This window comes from Frankliniella occidentalis, unplaced genomic scaffold, assembly GCF_000697945.3.
Source record: "Frankliniella occidentalis isolate FOCC.00 unplaced genomic scaffold, Focc_3.1 Scaffold314, whole genome shotgun sequence".
Taxonomy (NCBI): domain Eukaryota; kingdom Metazoa; phylum Arthropoda; class Insecta; order Thysanoptera; family Thripidae; genus Frankliniella; species Frankliniella occidentalis.
In genome coordinates, this window is record NW_026267439.1 from 93,802 (window position 1) to 105,428 (window position 11,627).

Sequence of the window (11,627 nt, forward strand, 5' to 3'; positions counted from 1 at the left end):
GGAGGTGAACGATTAGTGAGGTATTGAGGGGGGCAGAGGAAATCAATGTAATCACGGTTCAGCGAAACCCCCCACCTCCGAGACGCCAAAGAAAACGGGGTGGGGGTGGGGGGTATTTGGAGAGGAGTGACATTTTAGGTTCCGTCTCTCCTTCAAGAATGGTATGATTTTCGCCAGCGCAGATATTTTGCTGCCCTTAAATTTATTATTTTTATTGATTGAAAAATTATTGTGTACGCGTAGGATGCCTCGGTTTAGAGGGCTTTGATTTATTGTAAGGATGCAAGAAACGATCAACTCCTTCTCTAATTTGATACTATTTTGTGATTCCCCGAGAACTGTGTAGTGTATATTTTTGAGAGAAAAAAACACGTCTAAAATATTTAAGGTTCTTGTTAACTTGAAAATTGCCTATGTACCACAAAGCTTGTATGATTTACCACTGAATGCTTCGACAGCCATTTGTTTACATTTGAATATTTTCTCTGTTCCACAACTTTCACTCGTTTGTCAACAAAAAAAAAATATCGCCAAAATAAACATATACATTATGTATCCTGTGACGTTTCATTCAAGTCTCCAACCCCCCCCCCCCCAAAAAAAAAAAAACACTTTTGAAAAATAAATAACCGTACGGCTACAGCATCGCCGAGGTCGAGGAGGGCATGCCAATGCCGAGCGTGCAGCGCAACAGGTAAAGGCCCAACAGGTCAGCGGCCCGGCTGGGCGCGGCCCTCGGCTGACCTCAGCGCCTGTGGGGTAGGCGAGAGGCGCACCCGCACTACACCAGAGTGGAGACGTTGGCCTACCCTCAACTTCGCAGGCGCTCAGGCCACGACGACGAGTGCAAATCAGGAGAAAACAACAACAGTGTGACGCATTTCAATCAATTTGATAATTTATTTTATATGAAAATGTACAAAAAAAAAAAATGGACGTGTTACGTACGGGGAACGGGGGGACGATTAGAAAAACTACGAGTTATTTGAAATATATGTCCCCTTGCTGCTAAACCGTGCATTATCTTCACAATGTTCCTGCAGTCATCTGAAGGAAAAAAACACGTAAATGAGCTACAGAAAAATAAATAAATTGAGCATTATGTTGTATATCTTCTCCTTATTTACCTATTCCACTATGAAGCCTTCCCTCGTGTTCTAAATTTAGCTGTGCAAGCATATCTTTTATACCATGAGGATAAAGGCCAGTTGAATGGAGGAATGACTAAAAGCAGTGTTTGATTATTGGATAAAGCAATATTTCAATTTAACTCTGGAAAAGGAAACTAGTATATCTTTGCATTAACTTACCTTCTTAATGTTAATCCAAGATTTCATCTCAGATGGAATAGGAATTCCCGACAAGGCACATTGATTTGGTAGCATTTTTAACAAGTCCCAATCTCCACAAGTAACAAGAGCAGAATTAGCTTGAGGCCCATGTAATAGTGTGTCACTATTTGCAATCCACTTTAAAAATTCCGTCAGAGCCTCTGAGAATGGTAATTGGCCATCTACCATTTCCTATGAGAAACATTACACGGTAATTTACAAAGAAAATACTACAAGGATAATTTTACTATGAACAAACGTTCACAACTTACTTGACTAATGCCAGTCAGATTAACACAAAATGGCGTCAAAAGAGGGTGTTTGACTGGCCGAACATATATGTGGAATTTGCCAAGCGTTTCAAATGTCGAAGAATCAATCTTCAGACATGGAAACTCAATAACCTCCTACAGCAGAAGAGAAGAGAACAATTTACGTAACGTACATTACATTCAAAAAGATGTTAGTAAATTGCTCACCATTTCTGGAAAGAAATTGTTGTCACATGTTGCTTCAAAGTCTAGTACTAAGAAGTATTTGAACCTTTGAGGTTGAGAAGTTTGATGATTTTTCTTCCTGAAACGATGATAGGTGTTAACAGGCAAGACAGTGCGTTTGTAAGAATTTCGGAGCTCAAAAAGTAATGGACGAATGACTTTTAAGCATAAGGACCTAGTATTGCGTTCAAAAGACATGCTACTATTTTCTTTCGCCGATCACAGACATGAATAACAATAACAAATAGCAGAAGCTACCAACCGCAACGGGGCAACTTGAAATTCTCATACTAACTGCGAATAGTGCGAATATATTTCACGGCACGATCATAGATCTGCAAATAAGTGTAACCATTCTTTTTGTGTGGTAACTGGTGTTGTCCTCGTGTCTTCGAGGATCCCTCTCCTACATTTTCCTCATAGTTTCAAGTTGTAGACGTATTTAAACAGTAAGTACATGTTTCTTAAACGTGAAGGCGGTTTTAGGATGATTCGTTTTAGTTTTTAGGTCTTGTCGACCAACAATTGCATATTGCGTTTTTATTCAATCGACACATGCAGGGTTATGTTTTTCTTTCGTTTAGAGTACAAAACATTTATCTTTCTATTACGTGTCAATCGGCTTCTTAAATATATCCCTATAACACTACCGGCCGATTTACAAAGCATTTTTCCTGTTGTCTTCTCAGTTAATTGTTGTTGGATCTTAGACTATGCAATATTGTTTGTATTGAAACACTTGCCTTGTTTTTTTCCAGGTTCAACATGCCTAAAACCAAGAGCAGTAGTGGAGCCCCTCGGAAGCAGGGCTTAAACCGAACACAACACAGTATGAACCCTGAACGGAGTACTGACAGCCTGAAAGGGGTTTCAAATCCTCGTTCAAAGAGCACCATTAAACGGCTGCAGATGTATAGAAATTTCAAAGCTAAGCGTAACAAGAGTGGGGAAATTCTGACCCCTGCTCCATTTCAGGGGTGGCTTGCTGCAGGAACAATGGCACGTGTTGAACCAAATCAGAAGTGGTTTGGAAATTCTCGTGTGATTGGACAGAATGCACTTCAAAAATTTCAAGAAGAACTCGGATCAGCTGTTAAGGACCCATATCAAGTTGTTATGAAAGCTACTAAATTACCGATCACACTTCTAAATGAGAAAGCCAAAAATGCCCGTGTTCATATTTTGGAGACCGAAAGCTTTGACAAAGTATTTGGACCCAAGAAAAATCGCAAAAGAGTTAATCTGAAATTCCGGGATGTTGAATCACTCTCAGAAACAGTCACCTCTACTTCTGAGCAGTATAATAATGAAAAAGACTATGATCTTGTTCGTGACAATGGCGGTGTCAAAGATGCCCAAAGAGAATGGATCATGGGAGCAGGTCAGAGTAAGAGAATATGGAATGAGTTATACAAAGTAATTGATTCCTCAGATGTAATCTTGCAAGTTCTGGATGCAAGAGATCCTATGGGAACCCGCTCACCACAATTAGAAACATTTTTAAAGTCAGAGAAAAAGCACAAGCACCTTATTTTTATACTTAATAAGGTTGATCTTATCCCTAATTGGGTAACTCAGCGCTGGGTAGCAATCCTCAGTTCAGAATACCCAACTATTGCTTTTCATTCGTCTCTGACCCACCCGTTTGGTAAGGGTGCTCTCATTAATCTTCTACGTCAATTTGGAAAGCTGCATGAAGATAAGAAACAAATTAGTGTGGGTTTGATTGGATATCCAAATGTAGGCAAAAGTTCAGTAATCAATACCCTTCGCTCTAAGAAGGTTTGTAAAGTTGCTCCAATTGCAGGGGAGACTAAAGTTTGGCAGTATATCACTTTGATGAAGAGGATATTCCTTATTGATTGTCCTGGTGTTGTTAATGCTAGTGAAGAATCTGATTCTGACAAAGTTTTGAAAGGAGTTGTTCGAGTTGAAATGGTTGCCAATCCTGAAGACTATATTCCTGTTGTGCTAGAGAGAGTACGCAAAGAATACATAGTCAAAACATATAAAATTGATGATTGGGAATCTCACCTTGATTTTTTGAAGAAGCTCGCTGTCAAATCAGGCAAACTTTTGAAAGGAGGTGAGCCAGATTATGCAGTTGTCTCAAGAATGGTGTTAAATGATTGGCAGCGTGGTAAGTTACCTTTTTATGTTCCACCTGCTGGATTTGAAGAACCACTATCTGCAAAAGCTGCAGAAGTTAACTCTACTGCCCCTGCTAAAATTATTGTCACTGAAAATGCAAGTGAGACAAGAACTTCCAAATCTGCTGATTCCAACACTGAAAAACCATCAAAAGATGATCCTAATCCATTTGTTGTTGTGCAAGATTTCTCTCAAATTCGTGTCATGTTGGATTATAATACAGAAGATAATCCATTCCCTACCAAGGAAGAGAAGGTAGCAGCTTTAGACAGGAAGAGGAAGAAGGTTGAAGAAAAGGAGGAGAAAAAGAAGAAAAGTAAATATGTTGTATATGATACTGAATCAGAAGAATCTGGAAGTGACCTTAGTTCTGATGAAGAGGATGTGGCTGCTGATAAGGCTATTCCTCTTCCCCCATCACCTAAGCCTCAGCGCAAACTCACAAGTAGGGTCAGAAGGCGAATGGAGCGAGATCAGAAGAGGAAGAAGATTGGCAGCAATTTCTATGAAGTTGCTAATGTCAAGAATAGGAGCCACAGAAAGCAGGCGGACTAAATTCTGTAATAGATGTAGAAATTTGATTTGTTCTTTTAAAATTTCCATTCTGACCCATTTGTATTATATCTCTGTTATAACTTGGTGGTGATTGTTTCTTTTTTTGGTTTGATTTATGCAGCCAAATGCATAAGATGCAGAAAATTTGTGTGAGGAATTTGTAAAAAGAAACTGAGAGGAATTTGATACATTGTGCTAAAGTTCTGATTTATTTCAAAGTAAATTTAATTTTATCTATCTATTACCTAATTTGTATGTTAAGATTATCAGTCAAGCAAAATGCAGTGAATCACAGTTTAATACAGTTCTTTATGTTTGCCAGCGTCATACTGGCTGACAAGATTTCTAGAACAAGCACCTCTTCTGGTTTTCCCTTTGATTAGAACTCTTAAAATTGGAAAAGAATCTTGTCTGACCTTGACATGGCACATTTATTGCTCACAACCATGAATTTTTCTTAATTGTTATTTTCTGTTAATTGTATTTGGCATTATTACATGTACTGTATATACGAATTATTGTCTATTGAGCAGTAAATTAATGTACAACACTATGTTCACCACAACATAAACGTCTATGCTCTTTCAAGCTACCCCTTTTTTTAAAGGAAGTAGTTGAGCTTTTTGTGGAAAGAAAAAATTATGCCCATTAAATTTGGTCATGTTAATCTGTTTTTTCTTTTACGTTTTGGTTCTGAGCTTCACTTAATATTTCAGGGTTAACACATCAGTCTATTTCAAAACCTAAAAATTCTTGAAGATTGTATCCAAAGAGGCGAAAATCTGTTTCATAGACTGAATACATTTTACGTAGCAGGTCCACACTTAGAGTTCCGAAATATTTTCCTAACGTAGCTGTGGTGTTTGATGGATGTGCATATCTGGGGAAAGCTGAAGTTGGCTCTCCAAGCTGATGTAAAAGATAGTCTGCATCATCATACAATGTTTCATATTTCCCAATAATATCATAACGAATTGCACATGGGGCGCATAGCTGGTGTATTGGTTTCCAATGCTCATTGTATTCTCCTCCAGGTCCATTTTCAGTTCCCAAGTATGTGGCAAATTCTGAGAAAGTCACATCATGTCCATACTGTAGAGAATGATTTGAGGGGTTCTTTCTGTATGTCTTTACTAAAAATGAGAGAAATCAGAAAAATTTGATTAATTTTACTGTTTTGAATCTTATGAAAATTTTTTACTGAGCTGGTACCTACTTATATGTCGTCCAATGCGGGTCTGAAAATATTTAGAGCTTGATGACTTTTGTTCTAATTTGTTTCTATACGCTGAGAGGAGACGTTCAAATGGATGCCGTACTATTAAAAATGTAGTAAAAGTCTTCAACATATGTGCAGCATGCTCCTCCGAGAAATTTGATAGTTTTGGAAACACTCCTGTCCGGTGAACATAGTCAGATGGAATATCTATAGGCTTTGTGACATTTGTGCTGCCTGATAGATAAAGTAAAGTGCGCTTCCAGTTTGTGCATGCCACCTATTTTTTTAAGAAAAGAAAAATTATTATAGAACTGTAGCTGAGTTACTACATTAGCACTTGGGTGAAAACAAATACCTTTGGAACATAGCAGTAGAGAAGTTGGTGCTTCTGATCAACAATAATGTGGTCTAAGACTTCTTTATTGTCCCAAATAGCTTCTGGAGTGTAATGGGATACATTTAGCTGCAGAGCATTTTGACGTCTTTTATATGTTTGACATTCCCTTTGCAGTCTGTCTTGACGTTCAATGAACACAGCTCGTTCAAGCAGGTCAATTCCTTTTACTTGTAGTTCTTTTAATGGAGGAGCACCTTTAAAAAATGTAGCAATCATAAATGAAAATATGTATAATTAGAGACGCTCCTAGACTGGTTTTTAAAGTTTGGTACAGTACCTGGGCTGGTAACAATTTGGAACTTTGAGCCTTGGTTTCCAATGTAAATCAAACTTATCATCAAAAATAGGAACAATGCAGTTAGCACCGAAACTTTTTCAGGTAAAGATGTCATGCTCTTCCTACACACTAGTAACTGATTCTCGCTCACAAAATTTACAACAGTAGGGTAGCATGATTCAAGGGCTTTCACTCGCCATAACACCAAACAGAAAATTTACGCATCACAGCACTAATTTTTCTTGTTCTGTTAAAAACTTAAAGGTAAAAGAAGCCAAGGTTAGAATCTTTTACAATTCATGATCGTCGTATCGTCCTCACTGTTCACGTCATGTCGCCGGATGCCATGGAGTCACTTCCCTCGCCCTCTCTAGCCCGCCAGACTGATACCGGCCTCGTCTCGCCACATCCTCCTGTTTGGAGCCTGCCCTAATTTCCCTCGTACGTGTTTACTTTTTCTTTCCACCTGTATACCAGGTCAAGATGTGTCGCGGGGAACGGGAAAAAAAGGGGGGGGGGCAATCCGGAGTCCGGGGGATATGCCGCTGGAGACGCCTGGAAGCAAGGAGGGGGTATCAAAGGTACCCGGTACTATCTCCAGGATCTCCAGCCAGGACCTGACCAATGTGGCAACATCGCTCACCCAATACTTTCTAATAACTCATGGGTCCTGAACATATAGGTCAACCTCCTGACAGACAATTGTGTGCACCAAACAACCTCTTGGCTGGCTCTTCGAAACAAGGTACTTCCCCTGAAAGATCTTCCCCGTAGCGCTTCGAAGGAGGCCCCATCGCGTAAATCACCCCCCCGGCGGCTCGGGTCAGCCGCCCCCGCCGATTCAAAGTCTGCGGGCTTTCCGCTGTGCGACAGGGCTGCCACGTCGGGCCAAAGTTGCAGGATGTCGCGCGGGCCTGACTAGGCCTGACAGATTTGGATCAGCCAGATTGCTGGAAAATAGTGTTCCTAGCCATCCTCGTTGACAGTTTCAAGGTACTTGTGCTTCAAATTTGACCCTTTGCAGTAGTGCTGTATTGGTGGCACTTTTGGAACCAATAAGCGAAAAAAAAGTAGTGAGGTGAGAGAGTCGAGCTTGTCTGTGACGTGAACTGTGCGCTTTTCCTGCAAAGCGTTTGGCACGGAAATGATGACATATTCACTTCCCGTGGCGAATTGATGTGTGCATTTTGATAGCATCAAGTATTTTTTGATTGTTTTCTTACGTCTCGTAAGGCTTTGATGACCGTGTCCGCGTTGTTCGTGTAGCACTCTGCTCAGACCCTGCTGTCGTCTACGTATGTATTTGTACACAAAGGTTACGCTTGTTGACATTGACAGCGTCTCCTGATTTGTTTATTTCAGTACACACTTGAGTACTAGCTGTTTTTTCGTGAGATGGGTCTTTGGTTTGCATAATATCTTGCCTGAAATGGAATGCCGGCAGTTTCTTGTCATTTCCGATCACACATCATAACCTTAAACATCTGTTTGAGAACAAAATAAGATTTAATGTCTGGGAAGTGTTGTTTTCACTTGTCATCAGACTTCTCCCTCTCAGATATACTTACAGAAAGGACCCTGGCTGGATAAAACTCTTTCTTAACAGCATTTCTTGTTAAATTCCTGATCATTCCACTGTTTTCCCCCACATACAATTTACTCCAGTGACTTATTTAACGCAATTATTTTTAATTTTATTACAGAGTCTGCTGCTACCTTGCGGCACTTCAAAAAGGATCTTAAGGAGTTGTAATCTCTAATGTCTTTAATGTGGACAACTCTATTTTCTTCTATCCAAGATTCAATAGTGTTAAGGCACTACTCATATGCATTACGAAAAGTTTTAAGACCAATATAAATGTTGAAAATTGGTTAAGTTTTTTATTGGCTTTAGGTTACTTGTGAGAAAATTCTTTTTGTAGCTTTAAGTATCATTTAAATTACCAAACATGTCAGCAGTATTAGATCAAACTCCAAATAAGGCTGAGACAGCAGCAACCTTGTTTGCATCAGCTGCTGAAATCTCGCCTAAAAATGCCCCTGATTTTACTAGCATTCGCTCAAAGGTAAGGGAAATATTTTGTATTTTTGTTCTGTGTAAACCAGTGCTATATATTAGTTATCAGATTTATGTCAATATCCAAATACATAAATCTCATTAACGAAAGACTGCATTTGTCTTTGTCATTGCTATCATGTATAAATTTTAAATTGGAAAACTTTACTTTCAGATGGCCTTGGTGAGCCCCACTGAGGAGCAGTTTGATCTCCTTCAGAAAAAATTAACACAGCGCCTGGAAGAAGGACGCGGAGAAACCATTTTTGATATTGGTGTTGGAGAAGGCAAGTGCATTGCTGAATGATGGTATATTGCAAGCTTTGGGGGCTTTCATAATAATTTCACAATAATTTTTCTTATTACCTCAGATGGTGGTGAAAGTGGTTTCAAACCAGATGAATATGATGCAGCAGTGGCAACATTGCAGTCCTTGGCTGCAACCTTAGAATCTGACTGTGTTATTTTGCGCCAACGCAAAGGGGAAGAGGGTATGACTGGACAGTACCTAGTCAGACGAAGAGTTGATCAGCAAGATTTCTTGGAAATAAGGTATGTATAGCATTTAATTACTTTTTTAATATTTTTTTTTACCATTTCAGAATGCACACAATGATGCAATCTCTATCATCTCTACCAACTATTTCATCATTTGAAAATACTGTATATTAGTAATTTATTATACTTCAATATAATCGTAATTTTTCAATTTCCAGGGTTGCAGTTGTAGGAAATGTAGATGCAGGTAAATCTACCCTACTTGGTGTATTAACACATGGGGAGCTTGATAATGGAAGAGGAACTGCAAGACAGAAACTGTTCCGACACAAACATGAAATGGAATCCGGCAGGACAAGTTCAGTTGGAAATGATATTCTGGGATTTGATAGTGTTGGTAAGGAAAATCACAGTTTCAAGTTTTGTTTTCCTTATAATATTGTAATTTTACTTTTAAGAATAATCATCTCTTTTTATTCAGGTAATGTTGTGAATAAACCTGAGCATGGTTCATTAGACTGGGTGAAAATATGTGAAAGGTCTGCAAAAGTAATAACATTTATTGATTTGGCTGGGCATGAACGCTATCTCAAGACTACTGTATTTGGCATGACTGGTCATGCCCCAGATTTTGGCATGTTGATGGTAATTAATGGTCATTTACAAATGTCCTAATGAAAAAATGTGGATTCAAAATTGATTTTTTGGATGAGTTACGTCGATTGCAACTGATCTGTCTATCTTCTTGCAGGTTGGAGCTAATGCTGGCATTGTTGGTATGACAAAAGAGCACTTGGGCTTAGCTTTAGCACTGAGTGTACCTGTTTTTGTGGTAGTTACTAAGATTGATATGTGTCCACCTAATGTCTTGCAAGACACACTGCGCCTTCTTGTTCGAATTTTGAAGTCTCCAGGATGCCGAAAAGTACCAGTGATGGTTAAAACACCTGATGATGTTATTGTTAGTGCGACAAACTTTGTTTCTGAGAGGTTAGTACAAAAAATTCTTTCACTTAATAAAATTGTGAGTTTGTCTCCTATTATGACATGGTGTGTTGATAAACTATGTTTCAGACTATGCCCAATATTCCAAGTCTCTAATGTCAGTGGAGAAAATCTGGATCTGTTGAAAATGTTCCTAAATTTGTTGACTACAAGAACATACAGCAGAGATGATGAACCTGCAGAATTCCAGATTGATGACACATACTCTGTTCCTGTGAGAACATATATTATTCAAACATATTTTATTCTGTTAGAAATGTTTTTGAGTATATATATATAAATTTTTTTTAAATTTCTTTTAGGGTGTTGGCACAGTTGTATCGGGAACTGCACTTAAAGGTGTAATTCGACTAAACGATACCCTAATGCTTGGCCCCGATCCTTTGGGACATTTCACTGCAATCGCAGTGAAAAGCATTCATCGCAAACGAATGGCTGTGCGAGAAGTTCGTGGTGGTCAAACAGCATCTTTTGCTCTTAAAAAGGTACCTAAGGATAATTTGACCAATGAAATACCACTTTTAGGCATTGAAAATGATAGATTTTGTATTTATTTGGGACCCTCTCTCTTTCAGATTAAGCGATCACAAATTCGTAAAGGTATGGTCATGGTGTCCCCTGCTTTGAATCCCCAAGCATGCTGGGAGTTTGAAGGAGAAATTTTAGTGTTGCATCATCCTACTACAATCAGCAGCCGCTACCAAGCTATGGTTCACTGCGGTTCTATTCGTCAAACAGCCAGCATTCTGACAATGTCAGAGGAATGCCTGAGAACAGGAGACAAAGCACTTGTTCATTTCAGATTCATTAAACATCCTGAGTACCTCAAAGCAGGACAGCGTATGGTATTCCGAGAAGGACGCACCAAAGCTGTGGGCAATGTTTTGAGATTAATTCCCTCTGCTGGTCCAGCAAACCAAACTAACCGATCAAAGCCCAACAAAATGATGTCCCGTCAATCCACTCAGGGCCAGGGTCAAGGCCAAAGCCAAAACCAAAACCAGCAACCAACAGATCAGGTAAAAAAATAACAAGAGAGGCAGCATCGTAGCAGTCAGACAACATTGCTTTATTCATCCTTTTGGAAAAATTGACAAAACCAACATTTGAAACGTCTTCCTGTAGTTAGAAACTGTAATATTGCACTCTGTGCGTAGTTGAAAGATGGCTCACTGGTGAGCAGCTTTGCTGGAGGGAGGATGGTGACTCCCTGAATGTTGGAGATACCCAGCCTGTTTCTCTCTGTTGCCGTAGACCACTCCGGACGAGGCTCCGGACACGCCGCTCGAGCCGAGCCTCGACAAGCGTGAGAACATGGGACAGCGCTCTGGCAAGAAAAGTCGGGGGCGACGAGGCGGACGCGGGCGCAACGGAGGGGCGGCCAAACCTCTGACGGAGCAGAACTCCGTCGCTGCCCCGCCGCCTCGTCCTGCTCCTGCGGTGACTAAAGCCTGAAATGCCATGCTCAAACAGAAAGTTTCTGTTATTTCTTTTTTTCCGTTGTAATTTTTATTCTATCTTCTAATTTTGTCTTTTCTTGTAGTATCTTTCTCTTTCTCTCGTAGAAGTGGTTGATGTAAATTATAATTTCCACTTTGTTTGTCGTGCATTGGTATTTTTTGTTTTGTGTAGTGTTCCTCT

At 39.6% G+C, this 11,627-nt stretch overlaps 4 protein-coding genes across 8 annotated transcripts; 2 read left to right on the forward strand and 2 right to left on the reverse strand.

Annotated features, from left to right (window-relative positions):
* Nucleotides 1-875: 875 nt before the first annotated feature.
* LOC113215169 (ERI1 exoribonuclease 3-like) lies at nt 876-2,124 on the reverse strand. 2 transcript variants are annotated; one of them, XM_026434769.2, is made up of 6 exons: nt 2,004-2,120; nt 1,811-1,907; nt 1,604-1,738; nt 1,311-1,523; nt 1,128-1,224; nt 876-1,047 (listed from the first exon to the last, which is right to left on the reverse strand). In XM_026434769.2, the coding sequence occupies exons 1-6, from the start codon at nt 2,024-2,026 to the stop codon at nt 941-943; spliced, it is 672 nt and encodes a 223-aa protein (XP_026290554.1). In that variant the 5' UTR covers nt 2,027-2,120; the 3' UTR covers nt 876-940. The 2 variants fall into 2 exon arrangements, with proteins under 2 accessions (XP_026290554.1, XP_026290553.1); XM_026434768.2 differs by having other exon boundaries at nt 1,811-2,124.
* Nucleotides 2,125-2,144: 20 nt separating this feature from the next.
* LOC113215167 (nucleolar GTP-binding protein 2) lies at nt 2,145-5,201 on the forward strand. The gene is made up of 2 exons (XM_026434765.2): nt 2,145-2,277; nt 2,587-5,201. The coding sequence occupies exon 2, from the start codon at nt 2,594-2,596 to the stop codon at nt 4,532-4,534; it is 1,941 nt and encodes a 646-aa protein (XP_026290550.1). The 5' UTR covers nt 2,145-2,277; nt 2,587-2,593; the 3' UTR covers nt 4,535-5,201.
* An 18-nt stretch (nt 5,202-5,219) lies between these two features.
* LOC113215168 (carbohydrate sulfotransferase 11) lies at nt 5,220-7,239 on the reverse strand. Its single transcript, XM_026434766.2, has 4 exons — nt 6,428-7,239; nt 6,109-6,344; nt 5,751-6,030; nt 5,220-5,667 (listed from the first exon to the last, which is right to left on the reverse strand). Exons 1-4 carry the CDS (start codon nt 6,540-6,542, stop codon nt 5,261-5,263), a joined length of 1,038 nt encoding a protein of 345 aa, XP_026290551.1. The 5' UTR covers nt 6,543-7,239; the 3' UTR covers nt 5,220-5,260.
* A 26-nt stretch (nt 7,240-7,265) lies between these two features.
* Nucleotides 7,266-11,595, forward strand: LOC113215166 (GTP-binding protein 1). Of its 4 annotated transcripts, none has more exons than XM_026434764.2 (11): nt 7,266-7,420; nt 8,131-8,493; nt 8,659-8,770; nt 8,855-9,035; nt 9,200-9,378; nt 9,463-9,626; nt 9,733-9,971; nt 10,056-10,200; nt 10,289-10,471; nt 10,562-11,005; nt 11,241-11,595. In XM_026434764.2, exons 2-11 carry the CDS (start codon nt 8,377-8,379, stop codon nt 11,439-11,441), a joined length of 1,965 nt encoding a protein of 654 aa, XP_026290549.1. In that variant the 5' UTR covers nt 7,266-7,420; nt 8,131-8,376; the 3' UTR covers nt 11,442-11,595. The 4 variants fall into 4 exon arrangements, with proteins under 4 accessions (XP_026290549.1, XP_052129872.1, XP_026290547.1 ...); XM_052273912.1 differs by lacking the exon at nt 7,266-7,420 and adding an exon at nt 7,488-7,505; XM_026434762.2 differs by lacking the exon at nt 7,266-7,420 and adding an exon at nt 7,512-7,722.
* The last annotated feature ends 32 nt before the right edge of the window (nt 11,596-11,627 follow it).